Source organism: Alligator mississippiensis, chromosome 11 (assembly GCF_030867095.1).
Source record: "Alligator mississippiensis isolate rAllMis1 chromosome 11, rAllMis1, whole genome shotgun sequence".
Classification (NCBI taxonomy): domain Eukaryota; kingdom Metazoa; phylum Chordata; order Crocodylia; family Alligatoridae; genus Alligator; species Alligator mississippiensis.
In genome coordinates, this window is record NC_081834.1 from 47,549,868 (window position 1) to 47,568,538 (window position 18,671).

The following is an 18,671-nucleotide window of genomic DNA, read 5'->3' on the forward strand; positions in this document are numbered from 1 at the left end:
GTGTCCAGCCCTGCATACCTGGTGTTTAGAATGACTGATTGAGCAGGCAGAGCTCAATATGGGTTTTGATTGAGCAGAACTCAGCTGTTCTAATATGCTTTGGAACTAATTTGACCTGGCACATGAAATATATTAATAATAAAAATTTAAAGAGAGTGGGTGTCACTGGTCTCAGGTCTCCCTCTCCACCCTGTGACCCATTCTTGCTCACATTCACTAAGGAAAAGGACTGCAAGACACTTTGGGGTTTTTTGCTAAACTACCTTCTACTTTATTACCCTCAAATCCAAAGCAAGGAAATCAGAAAAAAGAAAAAAAAAAACTCCTACCCTACCTCTGAGTCCAACTTCATTCATTGCATTCACAGGCATCAGACACAAGTAGACCGCACAGGCCCATGGGTGTGACAGGCATTCAGTTTCAGATGGACAAAATCTCATAACCTGGCTGCAGGGACCTCTGTCCTACTAGAATTATGGAGTTGTCAGCTGTGGTTACTAAGCTGTGTTGTCTTAACCCCCTGTCTACCAGCAGCTACTGTCATAAGTGCCTCAAATCTCAGCTGAGCCTTGTATCCCAGTTTGGTCTCTTAATTAACTCTTGTCAATGTGAAGATTGAGCAGTAGCTTCTTCCTGTGCCACTCTCTCCCTGTTTCCAGAAATGACTTCTTATCGCTCAACAAATGGGACCTGTCTCTGTGCCCAGTGATGCCAAAGGGGGTTGTGTCATTGACTGCCTAGGATGGCAGGATTAGACTCAGCCTTCATGCAAATGAAACAACTGCATGAAAAAAAAAAAATCAAACAATTCAGCCCACTTAATCATCTTTCATCCATTGGGGGTGCTCATGACTCAGTCTCATAGGAGCAAGGGAACAGTATAAATGTGACGCCCTCCCATGGCTACTGCTGTTGCTGCAAGATGCCCTGTGCTCACAAAGGGACTTTCCATGGGGAGGGCCTCCATGGAAACAGTTTCCTTCTCATGGTGTTGTGTGAATTCATCCCCCTGACAATAAGGCAGCATCCCCATCACATTACCTGCCACAGGGTGAGGTTAATGAGTCTGTGGCTCTAAAGACCAATCCTCACACTTCTCCCTGGGAATCCATTACCTGAGCCCCTCTCATCAGGGGACTCAGGACAGGGCCCAATGGGAAAAGGTGGCACCAGGCTCCTAAGAATGAGGCCAACCTTTTGCCAATGCTTAGGCCACTGCAAAAGGCCCTTCTCTCAGCCACTGATCCTGGAGCGCCCAACAGCTGGGTACCCTGTGGGTGAAACATGCTCTGCTCCAAAGCATTTCCTCTGCTGCAGTGACAGACTTGCTGTATGTTTTTCTGTCTGCATCTTCCCAAGTGCTGCCCCACCTCTCATTCTCAGACTCTCTGCTCTGAGGCCTCCCTCACTCCCTATGGAGCAGGAGGAAAATGAACAGAAGGAAAGGTCATACTGGGAGGTAGTGCTTCCCTTCTTCCCTCTTCTCTCCTCCCCTGCCATCCACAGTCCCAGGAAACTAATATCCCACCCTCCCCCACCCTGAATAGCCCCCTCCCTCATTCTGCTCCCCTGCCCTCCCACTCTGGCTCCTGCGCTCCCACCCACCATCCCCTAACACTCATTCCTCCCCTAACCCTTCAGCATCGCCCTCACCCCCATTCTGGTTTCCATCCCTGCCCCCAGCACGCACTCACCCCCATGCCAGCCCTTCACTCCCTGCCTGTCCAGCCCCCTTGCCCCTTTCGTGGCACTCTGGGGCACTTCAGACACCAAGTGCTTAAAGGGCAATCTTCCGCATCAGTGGCAGATCCCAGTGATGGTGTTTTGAAAGTCACTGTGCCATCACACCTGGAGGGGTACCTGGCTTGGGGAAAGGGAGGGGAAGGTCAGTCACCCACCCATAGTCATGAAGACCAGAGAGTGCAGGAGGTTTCTGGTTCTCCCCAAAATAGGGAGCCTAATGTTGGTGACACAGATTCCCCCTTCCCCCAAGTTAGCCAGGAGCTGAGTTAGGAGCTGGGGGGAGGCAGCTGGGCCCAGCTCTCTGGTTGGCTTGTGGTGTTGGTGGCCTGGCTGCCCTCTACTTCCCCAGGTCTCCAAGCAGCTGCAGCAGGAGGCACAAGGGACTTGGCCATCCATGCCCCAGGCAAGGAGGATGAGGAGGAGGAAGGGTCGGAGCACTGGAATGGAGCAGTGGGGTCCTCAGCCCAGGCCTCAGGTGGCGGCGTCCCTGTCCTTCTCTCGGTCTCCCACCACGCAGGAGGCAGCAGGGAGAGTGGGCTGCTGCTGCCGGCACTGGCCAGGTGGAGTCTCTGATGGGCTGCCAGGGCGGTGCTGAGGCTGAAGGCCTTACCACATTCAGGGCAGACATGGCGTTTCTCCCTGATGTTTCCATTGCCCCCCTGGGCGTGGGCCCGCTGGTGCCGGTTGCGGTGGGAGCTGCGGCCAAAGCGCTTGCCACACTGGGCACAGGCAAAGGGTTTCTCACCAGTGTGTGTGAGCCGGTGCCTATCATAGTGGGAGCTCCAGGCAAAGCCCTTGCCACAGATGTTGCACTGGTAGGGCTTCTCACCCCGGTGCAGGCGCCGGTGTCGCTCTAGGCTGGCAGCAGCCCCAAACCCTTTGCCACAGTCGGGGCACTGGTGAGGTCTCCCCTCCTGGGCAGCATGGGTGCGCCGGTGCGCCAGGAGGGTGGAGCTGACGGCAAAGCTCTTCCCGCAGTCGCCGCAGCGATATGGGCGCTCCCCAGTGTGAATGCGCCGGTGCCGCTCCAGGTGGGAGCTAACAGCGAAGGCCCGGCCGCACTCCCCGCACCGAAACGGCTTCTCTCCTGTGTGAATGCGCCGGTGCCGCTCCAGGTGCGAGACCCAGCCAAAGCTCTTCCCACAGGCACCGCACGGGTAGGGCTTGCTGCCAGCAGTGGGTGGTGTTGGTGCTGCCTCCTCTGTAGCATCCTCTGGGAAGCCCTGACTGGAGGAGGCCTCAGAGGGGCGGTCACGGATGTGGGTGCGGCGGTGCTTAGCTAGAGCTGAGCCCCAGCGGAAGCGGCGGCCGCAGTCGGGGCAGGGGTAGGGCCTCTCCCCAGTGTGGACCCGCTGGTGCTTGAGCAGGTTTGAGCTCTGGCTGAAGCACTTGTCGCAGTGGGGGCAGCGGTGGGGCCGGTCGGGGATGCCTTCCTCCACCTCTACCTCGGCACGGGTCTGTGTGCCTTTGTGCTTGAAGCGCTGTGGGTCCGTCTGGTGGTTGAGGCGCTTGCCACAATCGGCGCAGCGCTGGGGGGGCGGCGGGGGTTCCTCCTCCGCTTCCTCCTCCGCCGCCTCCACAACGGCCACGTGGGTGCGCATGTGGCGGTCCAGGTGAGAGCTCCAGGCGAAGGCCCGACCGCACTCCCCGCACTGGAAGGGCTTCTCACCCGTATGAATGCGCTGGTGCCGCTCAAGGTGGGAGCTCCAGGCGAAGGCCTTCCCACACACCCCGCACTCATAGGGCTTCCCACCCAAGTGGCTCTTCTGGTGCCGGGCCAGGGCACTGGGGTCCGTGAAGCTGCGGCCGCACTGCGGGCAGCGGTTAGGCTTCTCCCCACTCGGCGCATGGGTACGCTGGTGGGTGAGCAGGGAAGAGCTGACGCTGAAGCGGCGCCCGCAGTCGGGGCAGGCGTAGGGGCGCTCCCCAGTGTGCACACGCTGGTGGATGGTCAGGTCTGAGCGCTGGATGAAGCTCTTCCCGCAGTCAGCACATTCATAGGGCCTCTCACCTGTGTGGATCTTCTGGTGCTTCACCAGGGCTGACTTGTGGCTGAAGGTCTTCCCACACTCATGGCAGGTGTTGGGGCTCTCACTGGGGCGGGCTGCAGCCTCACCCGCCTCATTCTTTGCTGCCTTCCCTGTTGCCTCTGGAGGGCTCAGAGGAGCTTTCCCACTCTCAGGGCTCTCCGACTCTGGCTCCTTAGGGCTTTCCTGTGGGGGGTTCTCCTCCTCGTTCTCGCTTGTGGCCCCTTCTGCTGACGGAAGGAGAAAAAGAGAGTATCCAGGTGTTAGCTAGTTTCTCGCTGTGCCAAGGAGAACGGGGAATGGCAGGTGCCAGGGGAACCAGTCATGGTCAATGTCTGAAGAGATCATGAAGTTGCCACCCAAAACCCTACCCGAGGGGAGGAAGGGAAAGGAGAACAATTCTGGCTCCTCATCTCCTCAGACGGCAGGTCAGTCGCGATGGCATGAAAGCCACGAATGACACTTCTCATGAGGGTACAACGCCCACCCAACCCTGACGTGGGCGAGCTTACAGGCTGTTCTGCTGCCTTGCGGGTACGCAGCACCCAGGTGGATTTAACTTGCTGCTCACCTGCACGGGCACCTTTAGACACGTGGAGGTCCAGAGCTGTTGGCTCATCCCCATGGTCCAGCCGGGAGAGCAGGTCAGGCTTCGAAATGGGAAATTCTGTTGGAGGAGAGAAGGATAAAAACCAAACAGGATGAGTGGCAGCTAGGGTTGGCCTTCATCTTCCCTGGCTTGGCGGTCTCCTAGTGTTTCAGCAGCCCTTTCCCAGAAGCCTTTGGGGCTCTTGCTCTCTTTCTGCCCCCTTCCCACTGTCAGTTCCTTGCTCCTTCTCTGGTCTTTGGGGCACATCAGCTCCTACCGCCTTCAGGCACTGGCTATCTCTATGCCCCAGCCCTCCCTCATCACTATCACAGTGGCAGACTCCAACGCGCTCACAACCCTTCAGGAAAGTGTCACATCCACACCATCTCCCTGCTTGAAGCCTCCCCCTTTCACACAAGCTGCTGTTCCCTTCCTCCAGTGCAGACAACACTACTGCTCCTCATCACCACCTCACTCCCCCATTCGTGCCCCTGAGCCCCTTGAGGATCCTCTCCATGCCCTGCCGCATTCCCTGTCCTTGCTACGGACTAACTCCTAACCCTTACCAAATAACATACTCATGCCACCCCGCCTCCCTCTCCAAGGTGTCCACCTCCTCCCAGCAACCAGGAACAGTCTTTTGCCATCCTGCTGGCTGGGCGAATGCTGACTTCTTCCTTTCTTTGCTGGTGCCCTTCCTTCATTGTCCTGTCTGCAACTCCCTTTTTCCCCCTTCTGCTGTCACCCCTTGACCCTGCTCCAAGGACTGCATTCATGCCCTGTCCACTGCAGCCCTCCGAGGCAACAATGTACATCACAGCAAGGAGCCCGCACACCTAAAGTCAAAGGAAGTCTAAACCCCTGGGGTGATTGGGGTGGGGGGCACATTGACTGCTTGAAACGAATGCGAGAGAAAATGCCTCCTTACCCAGGGCCATCAAGGTCTCGTAACTCTCCTGCATGACATCCCTGTACAGCGCCCGCTGCCGAGGGTCCAGCAATACATATGGCTCCATGGCTAGATTTGGCCACCTCCACGGCAGCCGCCAGCCTCTGTAACAACAAATTTTCTCCACTCAGTACCAGCCTCATAATCTTGACACGATGCCTCCTACTTGGGCTCAGCTGTATTGCATGGGCTTCTCCTTTTGCATAACTCCCTGTCTCCCCAGAACTGATTTGTCCAATATCCCCCTAACCCTGCAACTCCTCATTCCAGGAAGCAGTTAGTAAGCAAAGGCTAAAAGAACAGGTTCAAAATGATTAAGTCCACAGCCAGTATAAAACAACTCCATTACAACTACACTGATCTACCCCATATGTTGCTTTTGCCCCACACTGCCAGAAATTAAGCTTTGCTGGCAATCAGCCCAAGTCTGTAAAATGAAATCTTACAGAATTGAAGGGCTGTCATTAACCTTATCACCTTCCAATCCCAGTGCGGGGATCATTTCTTTGACTTTACCTTCCCTAAAATATATGTAGCAAAGTATGCATGTGTACACTTGCACTCATTTAAGAATTAAACAAAAAATAACAAAACAAAAAAACCCTCTGCTAAATGCATCTCTCCCTCTAGAAACACAATGACAGAATAGTCCCATGACTGATGCTAATCAGGTTGCTTAATTGCCTCCTGGAAGATGCTCAAACCACAGTAATCCCCAAAGTCAAACAACCTTCACAGAACACAACAGAAGTCCACCTGAGGGGGTAGGATATGTGGTCGACACAGTTACTGCACATATTTAGTGGGAACGGAGTGCACTTTGCAAAGAAGCCTCAGCTACATTTGATCATCAGGTTTCATGGGAGGTGGGGTTTTGGCACTGAAAAACATTTCAATTTTAGTCAAAACTTTAAAAAGAAAAAAAATGCTTGTTTTAATGTTTTCAAGAAAATCTAGACAGACTAAATTTTATATGTGTGTGTGTGTATATATATATATATATATATATATATATATATAGGTTTGCTTTTCAAAAACCTGAGACAAATTGAAACAAGAAGCATAGGAAAAATAGGGCTGGAAAGGAACTCTGGAGGTCACTTCTAGTCCAACCTCCTGCTCCAAATGGATCATCTAAACCAGGGGTTGGCGATGTTTTTTGAGGAGAGTGCCAAAAATATGTGCAACCTTTACTTGTAAGAAGTTGGTGTTCCAGGGGCAGATGGTGGAGCAGCCATGAGGGACCCGATCTTTGCTGTGGCAGTGCAGCCCCAGCCCCTTCCCCACCATCTGCCCCAAGGCACACGTGCCAAGCAAAAAGCCTTCGTGTGCCATGCTCTGACACCCGTGCCAGGGGTTGCCTACTCCTTATCTAAATCATCCTAGATGAGCATTTGGGAGCTTTGTACACATGCTTGTGTGGCAGCACTGAGAGCTTTTAAAAGTGCCTGGCACTGCAGTGCATGCATTCGTATAAATGGCGAAACGTGTGTCAGCGCTGACAAAGTGGCAGAGATGTGCTTTTGAACTAAAACGCATCAAAGGTGTTTTAGTTCAGAAAAGCACTATCATTTTCTCAGTGCTGATGCGCATTTAGCCATTATACAAATGCATGCAATGTGGCAACAGGCACGTCAGCTCGCATGTGGAGCAGACTTCATTAATTGAGTCTGCTTCGATGCACCAGATCTCCAGCATATTGGAGCGGACACACGTAGGTGTATACATGCCCTTGTATAACCTCTTTTAAAAAATTTGGGAACAAACCCTCATGCACAACTTCGAAGCATGTCTGTAACATCAAAAACAGCCTTTAACTTACCATAGATGAAGCAGGGGAACAAGGGTACTGTCAATGTCCTGCCACTGTCAGCACAGAAAAGTAGTTTTTAAAATACACTCAAGAGCGCCAAGGAAGGGGACCATGCCCCCTCTCTCTGAGAAATCAAAATGTGACATAAAAGTTTTCAAGGAAGATCTTTTTGTTGGAAAATTCAATTTTATTTATGAAAAAATTTGTGACCACAGTGATTAAGTACTAGAGATTTTTTTCTCCATAGAGTTTAGACCCTTGATTAGATTCCAACCTTCTTGCCTGCTATCACCTCCAGCTAGTTTCTGGCTTTGCAGAAACTTTGTCATAGCACTCTCCATGTGATCTGGGCAAGTCCCTGACTGCCCATAAGGAACTGAAGCCCAGCTTTGCAGCACCCAGACTTCATATGGAAATCTAGAGGACCATCCCCAACTAGATCATCCCAGCCAAAGCTTTGTCTAGCCGAGTCTTAGAAACCTCCAACGACAGAGACTCCACAACCTTCCTGGGTAACCTGTTTCAGTGCTTTACTACTCTTCTAGTGAAAAAGTTTTCCTAATATCTAACTTAAACGTCCCTTGCTGAAACTTGAGATCATTGCTCCTTGTTCTGTCATCTGCTGCCACTCAGAACTATCTGGATTAGTTACAGCACAGACTGAACAGGGAAAGGAGTTTGGATACTAGCCTTGATCCAGGGCTCTCTGGTCTGCATGGTCTTGAGGGAATCACTTAGTCTCCCTGTGCCTCAGTTTCCCATCAGTAAAGTTTAACCTGGCGCAGCTCCTTAGTGCACTTGAGACAGAGGGGTGTTCACATGCATCAGCAACGGGAGCTTAAGAATCCAAGACTGACAGGACCTCTCAAAAGATGAGAGGCAGGTAGAAAAGAGGAGAAGAAACAAATGAAGTAGAAAATTGCATGGGCTTCAGAGAAAACATTTGGTTTAAGTTCTTCAATATCTAATCCTCCCAAAATGGCAATACCTTCACTAGATATAACAAACAGCCCCCTTTTCATTATTGGAGTGGCTTGGTCTCAATGAAATAGGGCCAACCTGCTGGCTAGATTTCACCTTCTCCTGCTTGCTACCTCTCTTAGTCACCAGGTAAAAGCATCATTAAGACTCAATACTATAGTTAAGGATGCAAGGGGCTCCTGCAGCCTTGAGTAACAGCTACTGACACAAACACATCAGCAGCAGGGTTTGGTCTCAGGATTTTCTGCACCAATGCTCACACCTGCTTGCTCTTAAAACTCAAGGGGCAACTCTACCATCTGGCAGCAGTAGTAGACTCTTATACTCTCAGGAGTGTGCAGGCTGTCAGACTCTCTCTTCAAATATAAAGAATTCTCTCCCCTCCCCACCCTAAGAATGGCAAGGTTGGTGGCTATACAGCAGCTCAGATCGCTCTTCTGGCAATGCAGTTTAGAGCTTTGTACTATATCTGTCCCGTTTCAATTCTTTATAACCATGCAAGATGGGTGCAAGTGCCACGCAGACCAGAGCACAGGAGCACTGCATTCTCTTTGGATAGGTGAGGCTGACCTGCTCAACATGCAAGCTAGATGAAGGGCAGCAAGGTAATCAAGGTGGAAAAGGAGCAAGGGGCAGACAGGTTTACTGTACAGTTGTGCACACTGAAGGGATATGCTGAAGGTAACACAATAGGGTGGTCAGTGCTCATGGCATATCCCCACTTTCCACATGCCAGCCTCACCCACTCTAGGCCAGATCCAGAGCTGGTGTCTAGTGTAGCTAAGCTGATTTATACCAACTGAGCATGTCTCTCTCTTTAAGCCTGTTACATACAAAACTAGTTTTTATGCTCCATAAACTGTCTGTGTAGTTAATGCTAGTCCTCTGATCACTCAGCACAGAATGCCTCCAACAACCCCTAATTCAACCATCCTATATGTTCCATACTTCAACACTGAGCCCAAACTTATGCCCTCCATTGAATGCTAGATAATGCACATCGGCACCGAATCATGTTTGCACTTGTGTTGTCTATTCACATACCTTCCCAAGATCCCTCTGCAGAAAGTTATACTTAAATAACCTCAATAATTTTTGGATAGCCTGAAAAATCTGCTACCTTGCTGCTCGTGTCTTTTAAAAAGCTTCAGCATGCTAATCAGAACCAGGGTAGATCTTTGTGGCACCTTTGTTAACTTTGTGCGTGAACTAACCATTTCTTCCCCACTGTTTCTAGTCCAGTTACCAATCCAGGACAAAAGTTTGCCTCTCATCCCAGAATCACTTTATTTCTTAATAGCCTCTTCAAAGGTTTCTTGAATGTCCAAATAAAGCCCATCTACTGTTCCTCTTTCGTCCACTATTGCATTAAAGAACTAGATCAGATCACCATGGCATCTCTTTGTAGACAGAGGTAGCTAGCTGTGTTAATCGGAAGTCAGTCAAAAGGCAGGGCAGATATGAACTAACTTGGGAGAACGCAAGTTTTATAGGCTAAAGCTCACTTCATCAGATCTTTGTAGAAGCCATGTAGTTAGTCCCTATTACATCAATCTGAACCTTTAAACATATTTAAGTTTCGCCAGAAATAACTTTCCAGGTATTGGTAAATACAGATGCTCTGCTTTGCTATTCTAGGAAACACAACCCATTTAAAAGAAGTACATTTGCTACCTTTCAATTCTCTGATCTAACAGCTGATTTTAATATCATCTGATAGCATTCTTTTTCCCCAGTTAGCAGCTCTGCCAGTTTCTTCCTCCTTCTCTAGCAAAGGCACTTTTCCAAACACTCACCGATTAAATCCTACAATTAAACAAGTCAGCATGATTATACTAGCTGCTTTTAAACCAAACTTTTATTATCCCCAAATTATGCACAGCTTAATGCTCCCATCAGCCAGTCAAATGACTCAGACCATACATATATATATATTATGCATACATACACGCACAAAAGAAAATGTTAACTTCTCCCATAGCTGGATCAGCTCCTGCAAGTGCTATTGGGAGCCAGAGCCTGTGTGTCAGTGACGGCAGCAGCTCTGGGAGTCTCAGACCCACCAGGAGAAGAGATGGGGGGAAGGGGAGGAAGGAGCCATTTTTGCAGTCACTCTCCTGACCACATCTAAGACTGAATTGTTCCCATTACCTGGAGTCTCCGGCTCTGGAGCTGGTGTCTGCAGAGCCCGGGCCTGTCCCTGGGGGGCTGGAACCAGCCCCTGCAGGAAGCTCCCCCTGGGCTGAGCAGAGAGGGGCTTTGCTGAAGGTCTCTCCCTGACACAGACCCGCTGGGGGAGCAGCAGCTGCACAGCCCAGGCTCTTAGGTCACTATGGATGCAGCTGCTAGCAGTGCCTGACCCAGGAAGCTCAGCCCCCTGATATCCTGAAAAAAAAAAGAGAGGAAGAGAGCCCTTAGCAATAACCAGAGCCCTCTGGTGGCAATAGCTACGGTATCCTCTTCCCTCTGTGCCTCCTGGGGCAGAAACATGGCATAAGGGAATTTTTATTCCAGATTTTGACGAAGAGCTGCATCCCCGTATTTCCTTCCCTGCTGCCTATTGATTTGCTCACAGGCTGTGGGAGGGTAATAGGTGTCAAAAGAAAAAAAAAAACAAATGCTTTCCTTGCAAGGATTGGTGGGTGAGATTCTGTTACAGAGCAGGCTAAGCTCATCTAGCCTCTCCTGTCCCTTGGCTTCAGGATTTACACCCCAGACTTGAGGCCTGATCCTCAGCTGGTGTAAATGAGCATTGCACTGCTGGCTTCAGTTGAACCTATGGCAGTTTACACGAGATGAGAATCTGGCTCATTTTATCCCTGATGGTGCTGACTGACACCAACTTGCGGGCCCATGCATTTCAAAATCACAGAAAAGTAGGACTGGAAGGGACCTCTGGAGATCATCTAGTCCAGTCCCCTGCATGAAGCAGGATTATCCCTATCTGAATCATTCTATGCATGTGCTTGTCTAATCTAGTCCTAAAACTGCAAAAAGTCTGTTGTATATAACTGCAAGGCGTAGTGCACAAAACACCAAGAACACCCTAACCTGCTGCAGGTAAAGCAAGGGAAGGAGGGCACTGGCAATATCCTGCCATTGCAAAATTGTTAAAATTACATTTCAGAGATCCAAGGAAGAGGGCCATGCCTGTCGCTTCAAAGGAAGGTACTTTCCCTGCAAGCCTGTGCCAGTCTGATTGTGGGGTAAAATTCCTTTCTGATCCCAAATTAATTGATCAACCCGACTTTGATAGAGACAGAGAGGCAAGACTTTCTATCCAGGAATCTCTGGGCTTTTTAGTTCCATCAAGGGTATTGGCACAACACAGTCAAAATCCTGAGGCTTGCCTGAAGCCCATGCCCAATCCTTTTAAGGAAGGAGAAAGCAAAAGCAAACAAACAAATAAAACCCTAACACCTGTAGCAACAGGAGACAGGGAAAAATCCTTCCTGGCTCCATGTGGCAACCAGCAAAACCCAGAAGCAGGGGAAAAATAAATTTAACTTCACATTGTAACTTGGGGAATTTAAACAACTCCACACAGCTCAGAAGTGATTCACAAGGAATAGCAGTCCAGACTTTTCCTTTCCAAGGGCGGCACAGAAAATGGAAGTTACTTGTTTGAAGGCATGCACCAGGCCAGCAGTATATCTAGGAATAGACCCCAAGAGTCCTGCACTATAATATAACACTGTCTTAAATATATTTGAGTTTCTACACAGACAGTTTTAGCAGGAACCTAAACTGGGAGCTGTAGCCTACTGGGTTTGACCCGTTATTGCTTGTACAGCACCAAGTGTTGTCCTCAATACGTAGTCAGTATGGTTTTCTGTGCGCATGCTGCTGTGGTGTTGCATGCACTGCTACTGTTGCTGCTGGTAGTGTGTTTTCCTGAAGACCTTGATGCCATAGAAAGAATGACTACAGCAGCAGTTCTGAACCTTTTTCAGTCGACATACCCCTTGGTCTCAGAGTGAGACTTCATGTATCCCCTTTTCAATGGGAAATTGATTTTTTAGACCTTTCGACCTGTGTTAGACAATGTATGAAATATATTTCACATACCCCCGATGAGGTTTCATGTACCCCTGGTTCAGAACCGCTGGACTACAGGCTTGGTTTGGTGGCAAAGGCTCATCCAGGTTTATTATTTACAAAGCACCTACTCATTAATGCTCATGATCAATTGATTGCAAGGTACTGGCCCTAGATCAGGGGTAGGCAAAATGCGGCCTGAGGGCCACATGCGGCCCGCCAAGCCATTCTATCTGGCCCATGGGGCTCCTAAAAAATTTAGAAAATTAATATTAATCTGCCCTGGCTGCCTGTCATGCAGCCCTTGATGGCTTGCCAAAACTCAGTAAGTGGCCTTCCGCCCAAAATAATTGTCCGCCCTTGCCCTAGATGCTTTTGACAAGGTATTAGCACAACTTGCATATAGCTTCCCCTAGGCTAATCCAAAGTTTCAAAGTTTTCTAATTTGTCTTTTATCTAGTGATTGAAACAAATTCTATTTAAATCACAGATCTCCTGTACTTTGCACTTAAAACATTTTACAATATCATCCCACGCCGAATATAAATAAAACCCTTCCTTGTATATCTCTTTGTTATCTAGTGTTTTAAACTATCCAGTACCAGCCTTATTAATCAACCTTGTGATGAATCTACACAAGTTAATCATGTATATGTATTCCAGCTTAAGCTTGTGTAAGCAGTTTGTGTGGGAGCCACGGTTTCAGGGAGATCTACATTGATCAATGGCTCAGCAGAGCCTTTTTGCAAGCAGCATGTATTACTAAACAGTGTTTCAGTGAGGGCTGCACAAAGCAGCTCTGGTCCATGACTGGGACTCTTATATGATTCTGCAAGATAGATAAATGTTCTTTCCTCTCTAGGGCTCCTGAGGCCCACAGGCTTTGCTGGAGGGAAGGGGCAGAAACGCCCAAATAGCGTATGTCAGTTGCCAAGGCTGCTGCATATTTCTGAATGGTCAGGAACTGAGTAACTCTTGGCATCAAGAAGTGCAAAATCCTAGATCTCAGCCACATGTTGCCTCCTTTGGACTCAGGTCTTGCAAATCACAGCCACCCCAGTTCTAATGTGTGAAATGCCCGTCTGCAGGATTCTGGTAGCAGCACCACTGTAAACTGTTCTGGGGGAAAGATGTAAAACATAGTTTCTCAACCTGTGGTACACGTACCCCTGGAGGTCCATTATCCACAGGCAGGGGGTACGCGGGGACCCCAAAACTCTCTCTCGCTTGCTCGGTTTTCCTCTCTCTCTTGCCCTTTCCTCCTCTCAAAACTATGGCAAAAAAAAATTGGTGCGCCATGCATTGTGTAACGCTTTAAATTCCTCAGTAATAATTTGGTGCGCAGCACTGGGTTCAGCCCTCCTAGCTTTGGCCAACATCACCTCTAGCCCAGGTACAGACTTGAGTTGTGCACCTCTGGTGTAAAAGATGGCACCCCTACCCACACCAGATCAGACATCTGTCATATCACTGCCTTATATACACAGCCCTTCTTCCAAAATATGGCACACATTAGTCTGTAAATATAAAATCCCCTGGAAAATTAAGTGTTGGGGTACTTATTAAAATTTTCAGAATTTAGGAGGTACTTGCTACTTAAAAGGTTGAGAAACACTGATGTAAAAGACACAGAGACAAAGAGCCACCAGGAATAATGTATAAGAGAGTCAAGAGGAGAGCCATGCGCATGATCAGAGGGCAAGACAGCAGGCCTTATAAAGAGAGACTGAGAGCCACGGGACTCTACGAGGTCCCAGCCCTAATGTCTATGAAAAATATATGTGCACACAATGGGGAAGGACCAAACGGAGACTGGCATTTTCAGTGGGATATAGCAGCCAAGCATTATAAACAAAGGCGTAAGACCCAGTGCACTTTCAAAATGACCTTCTGTGGGTATTAAATCTGGCTCTACCCAGCTCTGAACAAGTCATGCCTGCAGTGTTACACAGCACAGATGGAATACAGAAGTCAGAGAGGAGGAAAACTAGAGCCCTCCCAGCACCAGCGGCATTGCATATACACGCGCACACACAAATGAAAAATTACACAAGAAAAAGGTGAAATGCAGGGTATAATATCCAGATCTGGACCAGTTCCAGCTATTGCCATCAGGAACGAGAGCCTGTGTATGTCAGTGATGGCAGTTGCTCTGGGACTTGCAGACCCTTGGAGGACAGAGACAGAGGGGAGGAGGTGAAGAGGGGTTTGGTGTGAAGAATCCCTGTTTTACCTGTCTCCAGTCTCTCTCCATTAGCCGGACTGTCTGATCAGGTGTCAGTGTTGGCAGCAGTAGTGTAACTACATGCGAGAGAACAGGCCATCAGTCTCAGGCACTGACTTGGAGCGAGTGCCAGAATGGAGAGTCGGAGAGTTGGTGCTGTGACAATACCAGCAGCAGGTGGATGCTGGGACACTGCACCACTGCTGCAGGAGCAGCTGCTACTGGGGTTGGACAAACCTGTATTTCAGCCACTCTCCCACTCCCATTTGGCAGGGGCCACTTCTCATGCTGCCAAATTTCCTAGTGCCCATTGCTACTGGCTAGGCAAATAAGTGGCACTCAGTGTCAGGGGTAGCGGGTGGCACTTGGCAGTGGGAGTAAGTGGGGATGGTGGCTGAAGTAAGGGGGCACAAGAGTGCTCTACTTTCCTACTGTGGGACATAAACCCACCAAGTTTCAGAAACCTGCCCCAGGGTGCAAAACTTTAGTAGTTATGTCTTGAATTGGCAGCAACCAGGTTGCCCTCAGGGCCTGGTTTTAGCCATCAGAGTATGTTTCCCCAGGGTGGGATAGTGGAGGGCTTTAATGATAGTTTCTGCCTAGGGAGAGAATGAGAAACGTGTAGCGAACAACAGAGATAGGGAAAACCAGATTGCATGGGGCCAAAAAGGAGGGGAGGAGGGGTTGTTCATGATCCTCGTGCACAAATACATTGTTAGTGATATTGCAGGGAATGATTTAGCAGCTTAGATGCAAGTATGGTTTGGAAAGGCTTCTTAGTTGTAGCCAGCTCCAAGTGGTAATTCCAATTTGGCCTGCCAAGGCCCAGGAGGAAAAAATCAAAACTACATTACCCATCTACTCCTGGGAGCATGTGCTCTCTCTCAACTGTAGATTAACCAGCTGTTTTCTCTGTGGGCTGGGAAAGAGAGATTACCATCTCTGGTTGTTAAGGATATTTGTTCTGGCGATTGTAGCCTGCCCAGACAGTCAGAGTTAGGGAAAGATACCTTTGGCACGCAGCAACCATATGGTTGGCTATGCTGTGCTTGGGGGACTGTTCTGTCCCCAAGCGGCCTCTGTTGGCATCCAGGTGTCTGTTGAGCCACAGGATCCTGATCCAAATAGGCAGAAACTAGGTATTTGTTTGTGCATGAGTATGCATTCCTTCTGAGCTTGCATCAGTATTGCATCCATTCTCCCAGGAATGAGACTCAGCACAGTGGGAAAAATGTCCACGATCTTTGGTATGGGAGAAGGCAACCTACAAACAACTCAGTTTTAGTTTTATATTCCTGCTACTGTATGCTAGTGTTGGAAACTAACAAGTATGATGGGGACATGGAGAAGGGTGTGTATAGATGGGTAAACAGTATTGAGTTGGCTGGATTCATTACATGGATGCTACTTGCAGCTTTGGAGTTCAGGCTGAGCTGAGTGTTCCAGGTAAGAAGGGAGTTTGAGCCTGAAAGCTTGCAAATATATATACACACACACACATATAATTTGCAACTATCTAGTTAGTCCAATAAACGATCTCACCTCTTCCCATGGGTGTTGGATGCCAGGTAAATCAAGTGATTCTGCCTGTTATACATGAAAACTATAACGTATCCTCTGCTAAAATGATAGCACTGTCTCCAAGTAGAGAATCCCTTACCTGAGCATGTTCAAGTGAAGTCTCTTAGTAGCTTAAATTATGTTTCTCATGGCTTCCTTATAAAACCTCATCCGCAACCTCTCCCCTCTCCCTTTTTTTTTTTTGTTCAATCTCAGCACAGCTTTTTCAAACTCCCCACATAATTAAAGCACACTTAAATCTCACACACAAATGACATGTGAAGGCAATTTTCAAATGAAAGGTTCTTCTTCCCCTTTCCACCCTCATGTGGCTCCAAATTTCTCCTTATGAGGAGGCTGATGGTCTATTTCCTCGACTTCAGGGAATGCCACTGCCCTTTTTCAAAATGGCTGCCACTTCCCATTGTTCTCAATGGAGTTGACTCCATTTGGTGGCCATTTTCAGAAAAGCAGGCCTCCCATTTTTTTCCCCCAATGACAGTGTCCTGACAGCGGATGGGGACACCATCTTCCTTAAGGGCAGCTTTGCTTCACTGGCCATGAAAACAGCTGGAGAAGGCAGCCATTTTGAGAGAGGGCAGGCCTCCTGCAAGTGCTGTAAAAAGGAAATTTTACGCTTTTTTGCCCTCGTCCGATACAGTCAGGAAAAAATAGGTTGTGGGGGAAAACAGGAGGGTGGAAGTTACCATTAATTATAAATATTTATTTTCCAAAGCCACCTGTTGCACCAGAATCTGTCGCAGAGAGAGCAGAAGGGAGGGGGAAACTGGGATACAGGCATGGAAACAGAGCTGGAGGAGGTGGGAGCTAAAGCGGGATTTTATGCTCCATTTGCTTTGTGCTGCTCTGGCAAAATGAAGCAGCCGTAAACCCAGATGAGCCGTCCAGTTCAATCGGACAGCTCTGCAGTGCTCCTGGGTATGGTAAAGCAGGCAGAGGACCAGTAACGTACCAGCTCCTAGGGGCAGGGACCTTATTTTTGTTCTTTCATTGGACAGAATCTAAACAACGGCTTGGGTTTGACAGTAATGCAACACAAATAAATCAAAACAAAAGAAGAGTAGCCCTTAAAAAGGAGGCAGTGGTAACATTATTTGAGAGATTCTGGTCTTGTGTTCAAAATCAAAACAAAATAATTATTTTAGTTAATTTAAAAGTAAATGTAAAGCTATCCATGGCCTTAAACTACAAGCAGATGGAGTTAAAACCAACAGGACACATCAAGAATTTATTGTAAAATGCAATACTTTATCTGGAAATTCAGGATTAAGAATATATATATATATATATATATTTAAATCACATGAAACTATGGAAATGCACAATTAGGTCACACGAACAACCTTTACTCTGCCTTTCAGTTCCCCTAGAACTTTTTCAAATTTTCCCCAAAACAAAATCTATACCTCAAATTATGGGTTAATTTGTATTAGTCACTAACAAAATAAAAGGAGGCAGTGCTGACTGGAAGTTAGAGAATGGTCCCACGTGTCAAAAGGACTAAGTTCTGGGCCACGCTATGTCAGTGCATTACCATACAATCTTGATCAAGACACTTCGCCTTCCTGTGCCCAAGGTTTCTTTAGCTATAAAGGGGGGGGGGGATGCTAACACTTACACGTGCCTTTATAATGTGCCTTTAAATCTAGTTTTAAAAAACACAATGGAGCTTCATACCGGAATAGATGTAGGAAATAATGCACACATCTACCAGCTAGTGAAGAGATGCAACAGCATCAGTTATAAGAAGACTACCAGAGGTTATCCACCGATTAATGAATACTTTAGATGGTCTTTGCCAAATTTAATGAAGCCAAGGCAAAATGGTATACTGAGGAAAATGGGTCCTTGCTAAAGAGGACCATCTTCCAAGAAGGAGAGTTAATAGAAACCAGAAAGTTTAGAGGGGAGTTAATAAACAGATAAATAATAATATTAATAAGGATTCTTTTCAACCAAATCTTAAAGCACTTCACAAAGGAGTTTGGGAGTGTTATCCCCATTTTACAGATGGGGAAACTGAGACTCAGAGATAAATTGGTTTATCCAAGGTAACTCAACAAGCCAATGGCAGAGCTGGGATGAGAACCTTTTGTATCCTACTGGAGTTACTATTTCCATTAAGAAACAGACTATTATTATCACTCTTATATCAGGCCAAGATCTGTAAGGTCTGCATAAATAAGGCTATGTTGATCTTCACATTTTAGGAATATTTAAATTTGTCTGTTCCTACAAACTTTCCTTTCTAACCTGGGAATGAACTTGCTTCTCCCTAAAGCACAATTTAAATTTCCAGTGGAACATCAAAACAGATGAAGGACCTGCTTCTCACCAGTCTTGGCATTTTATTTGAGAAACAAGATTTGTTAGGAAATCTTGTTTGTTGGATCAATTGAATAGGTGGGAGAGATGCTAGACAAGCTTTTGGGCACTCTATGCCCCTTTTCAGGTCATTCCTTGGGCTTTTATTGTCATTTACACTTCATCATTAAATAAGAATAGCAGAGACTCCGCCTACGTACTTCTTACATGTAAACAGCATTGCTAACTGTTGTTGTGCAAAAAGCAGTCATCAGGTCCCCAAGGAATAATGAGATGAATTGAAATAAGGAGATTAAAAAAATGAAATAATTGTGGTGGGTTCCCCCGCACCTTTATGTAGTTTTCCTTGACATAACAATAGCTACCTGCCTATACAAATAAAAGAAACTTATTGGGTATTA

The 18,671-nt window shown here is 47.8% G+C and overlaps 1 protein-coding gene across 3 annotated transcripts; it reads right to left on the reverse strand.

Annotated features, from left to right (window-relative positions):
• Window positions 1-1,640: 1,640 nt before the first annotated feature.
• On the reverse strand, window positions 1,641-16,236 carry LOC102564215 (zinc finger protein 345). 3 transcript variants are annotated; one of them, XM_006269989.4, is made up of 4 exons: window positions 16,025-16,236; window positions 5,288-5,412; window positions 4,342-4,437; window positions 1,641-4,000 (listed from the first exon to the last, which is right to left on the reverse strand). In XM_006269989.4, the coding sequence occupies exons 1-4, from the start codon at window positions 16,030-16,032 to the stop codon at window positions 2,010-2,012; spliced, it is 2,220 nt and encodes a 739-aa protein (XP_006270051.1). In that variant the 5' UTR covers window positions 16,033-16,236; the 3' UTR covers window positions 1,641-2,009. The 3 variants fall into 3 exon arrangements, with proteins under 3 accessions (XP_006270051.1, XP_006270052.1, XP_019336570.1); XM_006269990.4 differs by having other exon boundaries at window positions 1,641-3,997; window positions 16,025-16,234; XM_019481025.2 differs by lacking the exon at window positions 16,025-16,236 and adding an exon at window positions 10,254-10,631.
• Between the last annotated feature and the right edge of the window lie 2,435 nt (window positions 16,237-18,671).